General features: G+C 48.3%; 1 protein-coding gene across 6 annotated transcripts; it reads left to right on the top strand.

The window, feature by feature from the left end:
* The first annotated feature begins 3 nt into the window (after window positions 1-3).
* On the top strand, window positions 4-15,965 carry LOC104696921 (ceramide synthase 4-like). Of its 6 annotated transcripts, none has more exons than XM_019293094.1 (13): window positions 6-126; window positions 1,764-1,864; window positions 3,182-3,385; window positions 5,716-5,833; window positions 7,756-7,874; window positions 9,056-9,113; window positions 9,626-9,712; window positions 10,426-10,518; window positions 11,361-11,489; window positions 12,034-12,140; window positions 13,938-14,082; window positions 14,165-14,340; window positions 15,161-15,965. In XM_019293094.1, coding segments are annotated over exons 2-13 (1,359 nt in total). In that variant the 5' UTR covers window positions 6-126; window positions 1,764-1,862; the 3' UTR covers window positions 15,282-15,965. The 6 variants fall into 6 exon arrangements, with proteins under 6 accessions (XP_019148642.1, XP_019148639.1, XP_019148641.1 ...); XM_019293095.2 differs by having other exon boundaries at window positions 9-126; window positions 9,662-9,712; XM_019293097.2 differs by lacking the exon at window positions 1,764-1,864 and having other exon boundaries at window positions 4-126.
* The last annotated feature ends 235 nt before the right edge of the window (window positions 15,966-16,200 follow it).

Here is a 16,200-nt window from a genome sequence, read left to right as displayed (position 1 = left end):
CTGGCTGGCTGCACCTTACATGTGATGAGGGAGACCCATGTGGGTGCCACTGCCAAGGGGAAGACGTTGCATACACAGGACACACAGCCACACTGAGCCATGCCAGTAAAGAACTGCAGCTGCCAGGTTTGTCTTCTGCTTAGTAATACTGTGTTTGGCCCTGGAACAAGGGACAATTTGGGACATCCCTACACTAGACCTGGGGGCAGGCCAGGTTATTTGGTACTGCCAGGACAGTGGCAAGTCCAAGATGGCAACACTGGGGAGGTGCTTCAGCCTTGTGAGGGTAGGAGGAGAAGAAATATTATCTATTCTTCTTTTTTTGTGAGGTTTTAGGAGGCTAGGGAAGATCCCTGTTGTAAAATCACACCACCTCTCCTCCAAGGAGCAGAATGCTTCCCAGAGTCTGCACAATGGCCAGTGGAGCCAGTGTATGTTAATGCCTGCTGGATTTGATCCTCAGGACTTTGTTGTGTCCCTGAAGACTGAGATAAGCTCCTTAGGAGGCAAATCTGGTTCTTGTTAAAGGACACATCAAGGATACAGGAGAGCTGTTGGATTTGAGCAAGAACTACTGAGTGCTGCCTTTAGCTGAGGAACTGAGCATGACAGTGATGAGTCATCGAGGCCGATCAGCTGCTGAATTTGTTTTCTTGCCATCAACTTGCTAAAGCTCAAAGAAGCATTCAGCTTCCTCCCTGCTCCCTCCTTGCTCCACCTTCTCTCTTTATGTTTGCTCCAGGGCTGGGAAGCTTCTTAGTAGTGTGATAGTGTTTAAGAAGTTAATGTATCCATCCCCTCCTCTCTTCACACATGGGGCATCACAGCTCCCCCCACAGAGCAGCTGTTGTAGAAAACCTGCAGCAAGTCTGTCACTTGTCTGCTGAGAAACCCAGCAGAGCAGATCATGGAACCACCAAACCCATTAGGTTGGGGAAGGCTTTTGAGATCATCAAGTACAATCTGTGACCAGTCACCACTTTGTCAACCAGAGCAGAGCACTGAGTCCAGTCACTTCTTAATTACCTTCAGGAATGGTTGACTCCACCACCTCCCTGGGCAGCCCATTCCAACCCTTTCCATGAAAAAAATCTTCTTTGTGTCCAACCCATACCTCCCCTGGCATTGCTTGAGTCCTTTTCCTCTGTTCCTGTCCCTGTTCCCTGGGAGCAGAGCCCAACCCCCACCTGGCTGCACCCTCCTGTCAGGGAGTTGTGGAGAGTGAGAAGATCGCCCTGAGCCTCCTTTTCTCCAGGCTGACCACCCTGATCTCCCTCAGCATCTCTCTAATGGAGAGTTCCATGTCCAGATGGAGCACTGGGCATCACAGCAGGGCCTGACTCTCTTTTCCCTCGTACTTGATCCCCCATGTGCACAGACGAGATGCGCATCACACAATGTTAGTGAGCACCTGTGGGAGATGAGGCATCGAGCTCCAGGTGAGCCATGAGTAAAAGAGCATATACTAATGCTTCCAGGCTGCTGTGAGGTGGGTGAGTCAAGGCTGGCACAGTGTGGCCCCCAGGCTGTCCTAGCCCAAAATTAGGGCTGACATGCATCTGCTGACTCCAGTAGACGTGGACATCTGGTACCATTTTGGCTTGTTCTAAAAATAGTTTGGCACAGTTGTTTCCTTCCTCCTGCACACAATGAATTTCAAAGATCTCCATACATCACATTATTTCATTCAGAAATGTGTGCCCAAGGGAACCTTTTCTTGGATGGGTGCACTTGGAACGACATTGCTTTTCTCATTCTCACAGGTACAGCAGACACAGTGCCTGCAGATAAGGACAAGGCCTTGTTCAAAAAGCTGAAGTCGTGTCTAAACAAGGGGAAGGACCTACAACTTTGTCAGATGAATGTAAGCATGTGATAAAGCAGGTCAAAAAACATCCTGAGAAACAACTTGAAAGGCAATACCAGTCTCTGAAACATTGGCAAGACGGCTGGATTCAGAGATGATGGTGGCAGACAGCAGGAACACTGAGACAGGTCAGGCTAGAGACAAGAAATGCAGTGAGCTGCCCTGTATGGCTCCCCAGCTGAGGGAGAGAGGGTCCAATACCTGACATCTCACTGAGGCCACATTCCAAGAGGATCTACTTCAAGCCAATGTGAGAAGCTACAGCCTTCTGTAGTCTGACATGCAGACTGGTCAGAGCAGTAGAAAGCACTATATGTGATAGAATTTTTGGAAACAGACATGAACATAATAGGAGAGAGTGCCCATGGGGTGGTCTGTGGGGAAGTTATGTCTCTGCCGGAGTTACCCCAAAGAATTGGTGAGCAACATGTAGCGGAGAGAACCTGCACCCTGCTCAGCTTTGCAGAGGCATTCAGAAATGTCCCTCACCAGCCTGAGGAAATCCACCAGAGGTGACTGTGAGAGACCAACATGGATTGTTTTCAGCTGTGTGTTGTTGCAAGTGCCCCCAAAAAGGGGGAGGGAAAGGCAGATGGCAAAATCAGCTGATAATGAAGGTTCTTCAAGATGGTGTTGCAGATTGGCTGCTGCAGTTCACAGCACTGAGAGACTGACAACACAGCTGAAGCTGAATGGAGCAGAGGAAGGTGGTGCACGGGAAAAGGTGTCTTGAAGTGCTGGGCTGTGTGTGAGCACTCCAGAAGCGCTCTGGGGAGCAGTGCCTCAGCTTTGTGCTCAGTACATGATGGTTCAAAATGCAAACAGGATATGGGATGTTTCTGGCCAAGATGAAGGAACCAAAACTGAGACTGCTGGGGCCCTGAAGATGCCAGAAGATTTTAATGGATGTAGACAGTCTCCCCTGGGACCTCCATCCCCACCTTCAGCCAGGTGTCAGGGTTGATTAAGAGATGAGGGTTTTGCAGCCTGAGAAGGAAAAGCCTGATAGAAAGAGGGGGCAAGAGAGATGCCCCTGCTGATAGTGTCACCAGGTAGGAACTTTAGTCATCTGTGAAGCAGAGTGAAATTGAAATCAGCCAACTCCTCAACACCCACTAAATTACTCTCTTGTACTAGGACATTTTACCCCACCCCCAAGCTCACAGGCAGGTCAAAACAAGTGATGCTATTTCAACTAGTCTGACATACTCATGGGATTGAGCAAGAGGTGGGGACCGTGAGTGATGAGCTGTTGAGTTGGGAATCCTGATTTAGCAGTGAGCTTTATGCCTTAGTAATACCTGCTTGCTGCAGGCAGCCTCTGCTTTCTGTGCCCACCATCTTGACCAGAATGGGAGTGTCAGAGGGGTTCTGGCACCATGAATACTGGCTGCCACCTGGAGCTATCTGGGAAGATTTGAAGGAGTCTGCAGACGTACACTACCCACAGCCTCAGCACCTCCTGCTCTGCATCCCTGGTGCCCTGCTATTGATCTTTGTCCGATTCATCTTTGAAAGGTGAGTGCAGCACCTCTGGTTTCTCCTGTGCTGGTTGCCACCAGGGCTGCTCCAGAATAATCCTTACCTGCGTCCTGACCACCACAAAGTGTACATGGGATTGTCCCCAAGAATAATGAATCTTTCTGCTTTTCATAGCATATGGGATTTGTGTGGCAGCTCTTTCCTCTGCCCTCCCTCTCTCTTGTACCTGTAGGTGTGAAAAGTCCGTCTCTCAGTCACATCTCAGCTGTGCATGGAGGGTCCCTCTGGAGACAGGCCAAGACAGATTAGGGAGCTTGCAACACAGATAAGGGATTTACTGGGTATGTCAGTGCTGGGAGCCCGTAGCTGAGCCAGGGTTCAGCCTGATCCTAGAGGATGCTCCTGAAGGTGCCATGTGAGCTCCCCACCCTGGAGCTCTTAGGGCTGCTGTGGGACCACTTTGCTCACACCACTCTCTGCCCAGCTCTGCCCTGCTTTCTCCTCCTGACACCAGAGGACCCCAGTTCTGTCAGGCGTGATGATGCACTCCCAGGGGAGCCTGAGGACTGGCTGGCATCTCCCCAGAACTTGTGTGTGGAAGTGAGGCAGTGTCACAGGGACCGCTGCTCTCTACAGCCCGGGCTGGCTCCAGCGGTGTGCGGCAGCAGCGGGGAGCAGCCGCAGGCACGGAGCTTTAGAGCTTTAAAGCTGCTCCTCTGAAGCCTCAGCTCTACCCTGCGGGGCACCGGCTCCAGGCACTGTAGCAGCCAGCAGCCCCCGATGAGGGGAGAGATAAAAAGTAGCGAGGAGGGTTGCCCCGGGGGATAATCCAAGTTTATGGAAGGGAATCTACCGAGGACGAGCCCCGCCTGCAACGCGCCCATGCCTTACAATGGGGGGGGTGAACAGGGGGAGTACACCAACTGGGGACCAATAAGTGGATTAGGAGGGAGGGACGCTGAAGGGATGGACTCACATCTGGTCCAAGGGTCTTGGTGGATGGAGGGAGAGGGGTCACATGCCCCAATGGGGCGTCGAGGTTTAGGGGATTTCCAAGAGGGGAGGTATCCGAGGGGGCAGGACCTCGGGGGACTGACAGGGGCCATATAAGGGTAATTAGGGAGGGCTCAGGTGATGGACACCGAACCTTCGGGAACAACAGGAGGGGTTTGGGTGATTGATAGGGAAAGAGCTAGAACAAGGGGAGGAAAACAACCATGTAGGGAGCACCAGGGGAGAGGCTTGGGTCTGGGGCAAATCAACTGGGAATAGGAGTGGGGAAGGTAGGGATGAACCACTGGGGTACAGAAAACATATGAAAATACAGTAAAAACCTCGCATCACCACAAGGCAGATCCACATTGCCTATCCCATGAGATTCAGAAAGGGCTTTGAGCCCCTTTTCCAGGAACAAGGACGCGTGGGGAGGTACAGACCAGCCCTCAGCACGGGAAATCGGAAGCCGGTCAGTTAAAGCAAGGCCGTGTGCTGGTGTGGGCAGAGCTGCTAGCATGCTTCCCACCAGGCAGAGCAGGACTTCAGCGGGGGAAGAGGGAAGGACGTGAAGTGGCAAAGCTGTGGTCAGCAAACCTGCCCTAAGCTGGGACAGGGGGTCTCTCCTGGAGGAGCTGGGGGAGCACTGGCCCATCTGCCCTGAGTGCTGGCTCCTGCCTGCAGTGCACAGCCATGTGAGAAGATGTGGCAGATGACGGCTGTAGGAAGAGCCAGAGTTAATTCCAGGGTCATCCAGTCTTCCCTCAAAGACGGGAAGGCAACTTAACACTTGCCTGGCTTCCTAGAAACAACATGATTTGGAACACAATGCCTCCCACTAGAACTTAGCTGGGGTTTCCTGCAGGAGCCAGCATATCCCCACATGTTCTGTCCTTGGCTCCTGCTGCAGCAAGTGGTCAGGTACCCTGGGCACAGAGCCCATGGAACACTCAGACGCTTACAGACTGGTTTTGTGGCATCCTCTGGAGTGCTCAGGAGCACTGGAAAGAGGACCAGCATGCACTCCAACACAGAGGCATGCTCTGTGTCCTGTTGCCTCAGCAAAATTATTGCTTATTTAGCCATTCTTACTGTTGTCTCCACTGTACATCCTCAGCTTTGCCTTGGTGCCGTTGTGTTTCTGAAGAAAGGGCATTGGCCTGACAGAGCCACCAAGCCTTGAGCGTGTGCTGGAGCAGTACTGGGAGCCTTGGGCTGTGCCTTGGGCTGGGTGTGCACTCTGGCAGTGCTGGAGTGCTGGGGCAGTACATCCAGCACAAAACACGGCACTGGCAGCATCTTCCTGGTGGCTGACCCTGGCTGCCAGTGTGGGCACACAGGTCCTCTCCTGCCAGAACTCTTTCCTCTTACAGGACCGTGGCTCTGCCCTTGGGAAGGGCATTGGGGGTGAGTGACAAGCAGAGGCCCAAAGTTCAGACCAATGTCACGCTGGAAGGCTTCTACATTCTGCTGGGCAAAACCCCAAAGAAGGTGAGTGTCCCCTGTGTCTCATTGTCCCAAGAGCCCAGGCGAGCAACACCTCTTTCTGTCTCTACCCCAGGCCCGGCAAACTGGCCTCACAAGCAAGGCAGTTACTGTTAAGCACTTTTCCTGGGAAAGATGTATAAGCAGATATTGGAGCAGCTTCCAACATGTTCAACAGCTGCAATCGCAGCACCTCCTGACCTGCTGCATGTCAAACACAGCAGCTGCTGTGAGAGCTGCTGGCTCTGGCAAGAAGGCAGCCACCACCCCTTTGGGTAGAGTCTATTACAGCTGCTTATTTTTGGCAGAACTGCAAGTCCTTCAGAATCACAGAATCATTTAGGTTGGAAAAGCTCTCTGAGATCACCAAGTCAAACCATTCTCCCAGCACTGCCAAGGCCATCAGTACGTCCCCACGTACCACATCTACAAATGTTTTAAATCTCTTCAAGAATGGGGACTCCACCACTCTCCTGGGCAGCCTGTGCCAGGGCTTCAAGTTTTTCCAATCTAAACCTCCCCTGGCACAACTTGAGGCCATTTCATCTTATTCTGTCAGGGAGTTGCAGAGAGCAAGAAGGTCTTCCCTGAGCCTTCTTCACCCTAGGCTGAGCCCCGCCAGCTCCCTCAGCTGCTCCTCATCAGATTTGTGCTCCAGACCCTTCCCCAGGCCTGTTCCCTTGACTGGACATGCTACAGCCCTTCAATGACTTACTTGTCATGAGGGGCCTAAAATTGAACCCAGGATGTGAAATGCCTCACCAGTGCCCAGCACAGGGGGACAGTCACTGCCCTGGTCCTGCTGGCCACACTATGGCTGGTACAGGCCAGGTGCCATTGGCCTTTTTGGCCACCTGGACACTTCTGGGCTCATGTTCAGCCACTATTCACCAGCACCCCCAGGCCCTTCTCTGCTGGCAGCTTTCCAACCACTCTGCCCCAAACCTGGAGTGTTCCATGGGGCTCTTGTGACCCAAGGGCAGGGCCTGGCACTTGGCCTTGTTGAACCTCACACCACTGGCCTTGGCCCATTGATCCGGCCGGTCAAATTGCCTCTGCAGAGCATTCCTGCCCTCCAGCAGATCAACATCGCAGCCAGCTTGGTGTCATCTGTGAAATGACTGAGGGTTCCCTCGATCTCCTCTTCCAGATCATCGATGAAGATACTAAATACGACTGGCTCCAAAACTGAGCCCTGGGGAAAACCACTGGTCACCAGTCTCCAGCTGGATTTAGCTCCATTCACCACCAAGATCATGATCTCTGGGTCTGGATCATGACACACTGATGCATGGATTAAAAAAATAATTTACTTTAATCTGTATGAAGCTTTGTCAGATTAATTATAAAATGCTCATGAGCTCATCTTTACATTAATTTTAATCACAGTTTATAAACCTTAACTCTTGTCATGTTATTTGGAGTTCATGCAGAAAATGAGGATAATGGAATTGATGCCTTTGAGCCTGTGACTGTGCCACTTCAACAGCTGAATGGTTTATTGACATTATGGAGTGAACCATGTGTCTGTTTCTTTACAAGATGAAACTTCTTTTATCTTCAGGTTTTCCATCTGTAGCTGATAATTATAAGCCAAAATTGTATTAGAGGTGGAAAAAAATGTATTTAGACTTCTATAGCCAGATATTGTATCCCATTGTGTACAGCTGGCAAAATGTAATCAGGGAGAAGTTGTGTTTACTTATGAACTTGCATTTATATATGTCTGAATTGGAGTTTTTAAATGGCCAAAACAATCTGGGGGTTCACAAATGCAAATAGAGTTGATACAATTTTTTCCAAAGAAAGGTGTTCTTTGAGGAAAGGTGGACAGGCAGGAGCAGCTCCTGGGAGCAGAGCTCTTCCTCCCTCACAGGGAATGACTGCCTCCAAAAGGCTCAGTCCTTCCTCCCTGCTCTGTTTTGCAGGAGGAGCTGGTTTCACTGGCCAAGAAAAGTGACCTGCCGGTCAGAAATGTGGAGACCTGGTTCAGACACCGGCGGGCCCAGGACCACCCCAGGCTGATGAAGAAGTTCTGTGAGGCCAGGTAGTTGGGTCAGCTTTTGGTGATGGAGACCTCCAACAGGTCTGCACATCATCACTGTGCTCTGCCCTGTCCTTTCCCCAAACACGCTCCCAGGGGAGCTGCTGTGGCTGCGAGCAGAGCCTCTGTGCCATGAGGCTGGGTGCCATTACTGCACACACTGACAACAGAGCCCCCCACAGCACTGCCAGCTCCCTCCCTCCCTCCTTCCTTCCCCTTTTTACCTTTGAAAAGTTAAATTTGCCTCAACAGAGTCTACTGGCCTTACTGGAGAACAGGTTTAGATCTCGAAAGCTCAGAGGGATTATGAACACCAAAGCCACTTGTAAAATGTATTAAACTTCTTTTCAAACATGATACAAAATTAAAATTTTAAGATATTGTCAGCATGGATGATTGGGCAGAAAATGAATCCATGAAGTGCAGTTAGGAGGCAGTGCAAGCCATGAAGGAGGGAGGTTAAAACTGAAAAACACAAGAAAGCACCAAAATCTTCATAGCTTTCCCTTTCCCCAAGTTGTTTGCTCTCTTATATTAAATCTTCCTGCATATCTCAGTAATACGTGGAGTCAGGGTGGAGAGAGGAGTCACCAAGTGTCTTGATCAAGAGAATTAAGCTATCTCTGGTTCTCACCTTGAGGTTTAATGCTGTATATACATAAAGACCCCCATCAGTTAAGAGATCCACTCTTCTTCCCCCTCTGAAAAAGAAATTATTCAGTGCTTGAATCGTGTTATTATGTTTAAAATATATTCTCCACCTGAAATCTTGTTCAGTGCTTCCTACTGCAGCATTTCTGAAGAAAGTAATAAATCCCCCAGTATTCCTGTGCCATCACTGAGAAAAATTGGGTGCCTTCCACTGTCTGGGGTGTATAAGCATTTGATAGGTGATCTACAAACATCCACACAACAAAAGGAGACGGGGAGAGGCATCTTACTGCATCCTCTTTGACACTGATGGAATGCCCAAGGAATTTGGGCAAAGCGTGGACCTCAGCAGAGCCTGGCTGGGCAGTGGGTACCCTGTTGCCTTACAGCACATGCTTCCATGTGCCAACAGAGCTGAGATTCTGCAAATCTCTGTCCAAACAAGCGTAGGTTCTCCTGTGGGCATCCTGGGCACAGCCTGGGGAGCTGTTTCAGCTCTGGAGGTGGTCTTAATTCCTTGTTTTCTGTTTTAGTTGGAGATTTACTTTCTATTTCACCTCATTCTTCTCTGGACTGGCTCTTCTGTATGACGTAAGTATGTGAGCAGGGTCATGCTGTGAAGTGACACCTTTCAAGGGTTCTTATTCATTGCAAATGAGGCTGATAGTCCCAGGCCACTCTAAAGAACCCATTGGAAGACCACGTGTGGTCATGACTATGGGTGCAAAGCCAAAGAAGGACAAATTCAGGGGTATGGAGCAGAATCATCCTCAATCCTGACTCAGCAGTTCCTTTTTCCCTGGGTGGACCTGGCTAGGTGTCAGTGATGTTACCCTGCTGTTCTTGTCTTAGATCCTTGTGTAAGTGCTTCCCCACAGGTACCCACACACAGCTCTTGCATCTCAGACAAGAGCAGGACCTGTCCTCACTGTGGCTGCTGCCCACTGCTCCAAAGTCTCTCCATATGACATCCTGTACATTCACTAATGATAAATGCATTTTGCCAACCACTTTCTCTGAAGCTCAAAGCCAGATTGGATCTAGCATGGGCACACTGAGTTCTTGGAGTACCTCCTCCCATGGACTTTATGTGTCATTAAAAGGCTCTGGATTCTTACTGCTGCCTTCTCTATACACAGAAGCCCTGGTTTTGGGACCACACCGTGTGCTGGTTGAAATTTCCACAACAGGTGAGCAGCAAATACATGGAATCACAAGATAATTCATATTGGAAGAGAGATCAGGAAGATTCTTGTCCAACCTCCTGCTTGCAGCACTTAGCTGTGAGATCAGACCAAGTTACCTAAGGTTTTTCCAGTTTAGTTTTGAAAACCTTCAACCATGGAGACAGCACAACCTTATGACAAAAAGCTTTATACTTACAACTCAGTATATCCACCTGTCTTATTTAAACACCCCTCTGGTCTCAACCTCACATTATGCATCTTGGCAAACAGTTTGACATCTGCTTGATGAGCTCCTCACACGTGCTCCATGTGACAGCCTAAGGAGAGCTCTGCTCAGAGCAGGCACCTCTTCTCACTGAGTTTCTCTGTCACCCAAGTCTGTTTGGAAGTGACTCTCTGTGGCCACAAAAGGTGGTCAGGACATCTGACCTCTCAAAGAAGGGACAGAGATGAAGTATCTGAACCCCTGGAGAGGGGAGACCCCAGCTGCTCCCAGCCCCTTTGCAGACAGGCCAGGGCTAGTCCTGGCTTTGGACTGACCTTGTCAGTGCATCAGCAAACGGTTCAGTCAGTGGGAACAGGAAAATTTAGGCATGACCAACACCTGCTGTCTCAAACATGGGTTGAATAAAGGGGCTTTGCCCAGGAAGACTCCTCCCCTCTCCTGAACCCAGGGCTAGGCAGGGCTGTCAAACTGCCTGTCACTTGTCTTACAGCCTCTATCACCCGTATTGGGCTCGTTCTACCTCCTGGAGCTCTCCTTCTACTGCTCACTGGTGGCCACCCTGCCCTTTGATGTGAAGAGGAAGGTAAGTGTCAGCAGCACAACCACAGCCAGATGGCTCAGTCAGCCCCCACCGTGAGGCTGTGCCTCCCGTCCCGCTGTCAGCTCCCCGGGGGTGCAAAGGAGAAGGCACAAGTGCTGCTGTGAAGACCCTTGTGCACATGGGCCCCTTCAGCTCTCGTATCCCACCACTGCCCTTTGCACTGGGCCCTGCTCGTGTGTGGCATGGCCTTCCTGCCTGCTAGGCTGGGCAATTGCTGGGAGCTGACACAGGGGTTCCCATGGCTGGTCAAGGGACAGGCACTGGGTGAACATGGCATCATGGCCTTTCCAGCTCTCAGATGTTGCCTGCACTGGAGGGCTGTGTCCTCCTGATGGAAAGGACCTGGCCTGCCCTGATGAGGGTCCTGTATGTGTGACTTTTGCAGCATGGGCAATTGAAGAGGCATGGGCAGTTGAAGAGCTCCTCCATTATAGCCCATGGATGGGACCTGCCCCAGGCCAAGGGCAATCTACTGTCCTTACAAAAGGTTCTTCAATACACAGAGGAGGGATCTGGAAGTAAATATGGGGTATTAAGAGAGCAGTTTTGGAAGGGCAGATTGATGCATGGAAACTTATAAAAATCTGTCTTTCAGCATGTTTGCACCTACATATATCTCACAGGTATTTGTCTGGGTTTCCATTAACTGGGCATAAAGGAGGAGATTTTCTTCTTGAGATTGTGCAGGACCTCAGAGAGCTGTAGTGTGGTGGGGAGCACTGATGCTTTGCGGACGTGTTTGACACATCCTAGTGAGGCAGGAGCATTCAGGAACAGATGCTGCCAGGGCAAGGTAAGCCTGACAATCTCTCTTCTCATGCCAGGACTTTAAGGAACAGATTATCCACCACATCGCCACCATCACTCTGATCTTTGTCTCCTACTGTGCCAATATGATTCGGTTTGGGATGATAGTCATGCTGGTCCATGATGCCTCTGATTATATTTTAGAGGTGCGTTACCCCCACCTGGAAATCATGGAATGGTTTGGGCAGGAAAGGACATTAAAGCCCGTCTCATTCCAACCCCCTGCCATGGGCAGGGACACTTTCCACTAGATCGGATTTTTCCAAGACCCATTCAACCTATCCCAAGGATGGGGCAACCACAGCTTCTCTGGCCAGCCTGTGCCAGGGCCTCACCACCATTTGAGTAAATAATTTCTTCCTAACACCTAATCTAAGTCTCTCCTAGTTTAAAACTGTTGCCTGTGTAAAAAAGTCACTCTCCCAGTTGCAGGCCTGTGCTCATGCCTGTGGGCAGCACTGGCACCTGTGCACATTGCTACACATGACACGTGAGTGGGACACATGTACGTCAGTGACAGTGAATATAGGAAGTCCTGGTTCTACTGCTCTTGTGGAAAAGTAATTGGATGCAAAGGAACTGGGATACATCCCTACAAGCCTGGTCATCCTTGCAGGACACGGGAAATCCCTCAGCCCCTAGAAGGAGAACACAGGCACAAGGGGTATATGGAAATTTGTTTCTCTACAGCTTGCCAAGATACTCCATTACCTGAAATGGAAGCGGGTCTGTGAAACAGTATTCAATGTTTTTGCTGTGGTTTTCATCATCTCCCGGCTTGTCATTTTCCCATTAACGTGAGTAACATTTTGCTGTCCTCTGAATGTGGGTATTATGGGCTGTTTGAGCTTCTGGAGAGGTGACCCTCCATGCTGAGGGGAGGAAAGGCAGAGAACAGAACACTACAAGTTCAATTCAACTGGAACAGAAGAACCCACAGCAAAAAAACACCACCAGGGTTTTTACTATATTAATGAATTAATTCTACTAATTAATCTAGAGCCACAGCCTCTGTCCCTATATTCCCACTCCTTGTGTTATAAGCACTGGTTCCTATGAGAGAAAGAAGGTGCAAACCATACTGGTTAGAATTTCCCAAGAAATTCTTAGCAGACTAAAAAAGACCTTAAAGCTTAAAGGTCTATTAAGATAAAATTAGTACAGAAAAAACAGCACAGTAAATTTAAGGTGACCCACCACGTATCTGAAATAAAACAAGAAAATCATGAGGGATTCAGGAGATGGGATATTCAACATCCTGGGAGGGCATTCGCAGTGATTCCTTCAGAAGTCACACACAGGTACCAGCCTTGGAGAATGGCTTTTATGTACACACATCTGGTGACCCTTCCAGCCTTTAACTGGGCTGAAGTTGTTCTTCTTTCCTTACCACTGCCAGAAAAGCTGATAGTGGCTAACTTCCCATAAACTCATTCCACAACACTTGCATTATAGTCTAAGATTTCTGTTTTCTTTCAAACCAAACATTTCATTTGTTACACCAAGGAGAATTTTAAAAATAGGACATGCTATACACACATAGGGAGAAGTCCCTGTTGCTGTCCTATGTCCCTGCCCTTGCTGCATACCACCACTGAAGATATTGAGTTTTGAGCTTTGGTGATGCTGCCATTTAGTCTGGATGCCTATGAGGCTGACTTTGCATGACAAGTCCCGTATTCAGGTGGTCAAATTGCTGCCTTAGAGAGAAAAGCAATAGAAGCTTTAGGCAACTTTCCCTGAGAACAAGCGCAACTTCAGTTGTCTCTGCTACGAAGTGCGAAGCCCCAGTATCCCAACCTGCTGTCCCATATATAAGGACAAAGGTAACAGGTGTCCTGGATCAGATAGGTCCATTGAGATCAGCACCTCTCAGCACCAACAGCAAGCAGCAGAGGTGTAGGAAAACAAGTGCAGAGCAAATACACACTGTGTCCAACAAGGTTTCCCAGCATACAATATATGCTATGTTCATGTCGTAGGTAACTTGTAGAGGAGGACACATACTAGCACTCGTCATTTCTCTCCTGTGCTGAACTGCTCTCTGTCCTGTCTGCTTTCCACTTCCAAACCTGTGGTCTCCTCCTTTCTGTTCTCGTCACGGAGGATACAGACTTTCTGTGACTTTTGCTAAAAGTAATTCCATGCCCAGCTGATCATCTGCACCCTTAACTCTTCCCTAACTTCAGTTTAAAACCCATGTGTTATCTTTTTATATAAGTGGCAGTGGAGAGGTCCCCTTATGGTCTCACTTCTGTCCATAGTTCCTCTCAAGACTTATTTTAGGAGAAATGTTGCCAGTTCCTGCCTCTTCTAGGGAGCATTGCAGATTTCTGATAACTGACCTGTCTGCAAAGCCTATTGCATTGTTGGTGATTTTAATACAGAGCATCTGCAGGTCCTCTGGGACTTGCTTTGTGAGAGCTGGGTACAGCGTGAAGCCTGGTGGTGCCATCCTGGCTCAGCCCAGCTCTGCCCTGGGAACACATCAGCCAAGCCATTGCCCAGAAAGAAACCTGATCCTTGTAAGTCTGAAGATACTTAACCTGCTTTAGTCTTGTGTCTTCTGATTTACCTCTCCCTCTTTCCCACAGCGTTTATTATTACTTTGTGACAAAAGTTTCGTTGTTCCCCATAAGCTGTCTCATAAGTGCTTTCCTGATGATCCTGCAGTTGTTACACATTTTCTGGTCCTATGTGATCATCCAGATGATCTTCAATGTCATCCTCCGTGGTGAGGTATGAAAAGTCTTTGTCTCCTTTGTGCCACCACTGCTCATGAGAGAGCATGAGGTTCAGGGTGACTCCCACCTGCCTGCAGGAAAGCAGGAGAGAAGCAGGACTGCACCACAAAGCCCAGGAGCTTCTTAAGGCATACGCTGGGAGTTGTATGGATAACGAAGATCAGAGCAGGAGCTCACTTCTAGCTTGCAGCTGTGTTCTAGTGACATGGGAGCCATCCACAGACCTGTCTCCTCACTGCCTAATCGCTTCTCAGTATGTAGTTTTGGAGAACTGGAACCTGTTGGTATGTCTGAAGGGGAGTAAAGAAGGAGCAACCAGGTAAACCTGGTTGATAGCACACTGTGTACTTGCATCTCTGAGTTTTGGGTACCTTCCACAGGCTCTTGATGCATGCCAGAGTTTGTATAGGGATCACTGGGAGAAACATTGTCATCAGAGAGGGGAGCTCCCTAGCCTGCCTTGCTAATGTAGGCAGATGGCATCGTGGGAGCATCTGAGAAGATTTGTGAAAGCTTTGAGGACCTGTGGCCAAAAAAAAACCTCTCCACAATTTTGGTGCTATGCCTTCAACTTTCTTGAGTTACCCCTTCATCAAAGCTAAATTACAAGAAAAAGCCATTTTTCTGAGGAAATTATGGAGGATATGCTCATGGAGGCTGTAGACAATTGCAAAATAAGGAGCCCAGTCCATATGCTTGCTGGACGAATCTGTGTTGGCTTTCACAGCTTCAACAGTAATAAATTACATAGGAAAATGTGCTGAACGACTATACATAGAATAAATATTAACTTATTTTCAGGAAGTCACATTACAAGAGCGTTACTAGGGTGACAAAAAAAACCCATTCAAAAGTTAGGTGAAACCATAACAGAGTTAACATCTGTCAGCTTAAGTCAATCTCCCTATGCTGGGACAATTGCAGCACTGGCTTTAAGGATATGATCACACCTCTTATTTCTATTTTAGCTGCCAGGTTAAGTCTCCAGGGCTATGAATGAAAACAGGACTAGTCCTCTCTAATATATACCATTACATATGTTTTGCAGCTCATTTAAATTTTCTTTTCTTCAGAAAAGACAAGATGCCAGAAGTGACACTGAAGAGAGTGACAGGAGCGAAGGAGAGGATCTGGCAAAGAACAAAGAATAACACAGGGCTTGCTGCAAAACACCAAGATCCAGGCAGTCTTTGAATGTGGGAAGGCTGAACAAGAGCTGGGGGAGAAGCTGGACAGGGCTTCACTGCAGTCTGCCTGAATCAGCATCCAGTGCCTAGGTGGAGGTGAATTTCATCACATCTATAGGCAGTTAAGTCTCTTCAGGAGTTTTTTCTATAATTCTTCTGTTAGGATTCTTTTACTACTACTCTATAATCACTCATCCAGAAATAAAGGGTCTACCAGCCAAAGTCCCACTGTATAAGGAGAAGAGGGGTTGAACAAGCTGCTAAAGTTATGACTCCCATCTGTGATTATCTCAAAGCCTTCCCAAAAGGTTCATGAGACAATAAATTAAACTGTGGAAGATTTAACCAATTTGCAGTTTCAGAAGGCAGGAGCAGTCATCGCCAGCCACCTGATGAAAGGACTTGCATGTGAAAGGCACTGGCTTAAATGGCAAATAAGTTTTCACTTTGGTAGTATAAAATGGTCAGGCTCTGAGATAAACCACTTCTGCAGCTAAGGCCTGGCCAAATGATACAAGCTGTATTTGCTGTATGAATTCTACAAAATAGCTCTAATGTCTAAAAGATTTCACTTACTGAATGTCTACTCCGGGAGAAGTCTCCTAAAACTGAAAGGAACTGAATTCTTCCAAATGCACAATTTTCCACCAGAAATGATACATAATAAATGGAAGCTTTCCATATGGATGTATTAATTTTGTTGAGATTTCATTTTTAAAATTGGAAAATAGGAGTGTTACAACACTATCATCTTAATGGGATGGTTTAGGGGTTGGATGATGCTTCACCTCATAATTTCTTGCATAAGATCTAATTTTCTGAATTTATAGTGTAACAAAAAAAGTAAAGTAAATGTAAAAAATTAATTACATGCAAACAAAAAAAGTCTGTTTTATGTATATTTTGCATTAAATCTTTTTAGAACA

The sequence above is a fragment of the Corvus cornix genome, chromosome 28, assembly GCF_000738735.6.
Source record: "Corvus cornix cornix isolate S_Up_H32 chromosome 28, ASM73873v5, whole genome shotgun sequence".
Classification (NCBI taxonomy): Eukaryota; Metazoa; Chordata; class Aves; order Passeriformes; family Corvidae; genus Corvus; species Corvus cornix.
Note: the sequence above shows the minus strand (reverse complement) of the source record. Positions and strands in the feature narration are given on the sequence as shown.

Bases quoted from the DNA above. Each gene is read 5' to 3' on its own strand.
- LOC104696921 (XM_019293094.1), top strand. The intron at 9,114-9,625 runs GTAAGTATGTGA...TGTCATTAAAAG, and splicing joins GACTGGCTCTTCTGTATGAC to GCTCTGGATTCTTACTGCTG. The intron at 9,713-10,425 runs GTGAGCAGCAAA...CTTGTCTTACAG, and splicing joins GGTTGAAATTTCCACAACAG to CCTCTATCACCCGTATTGGG.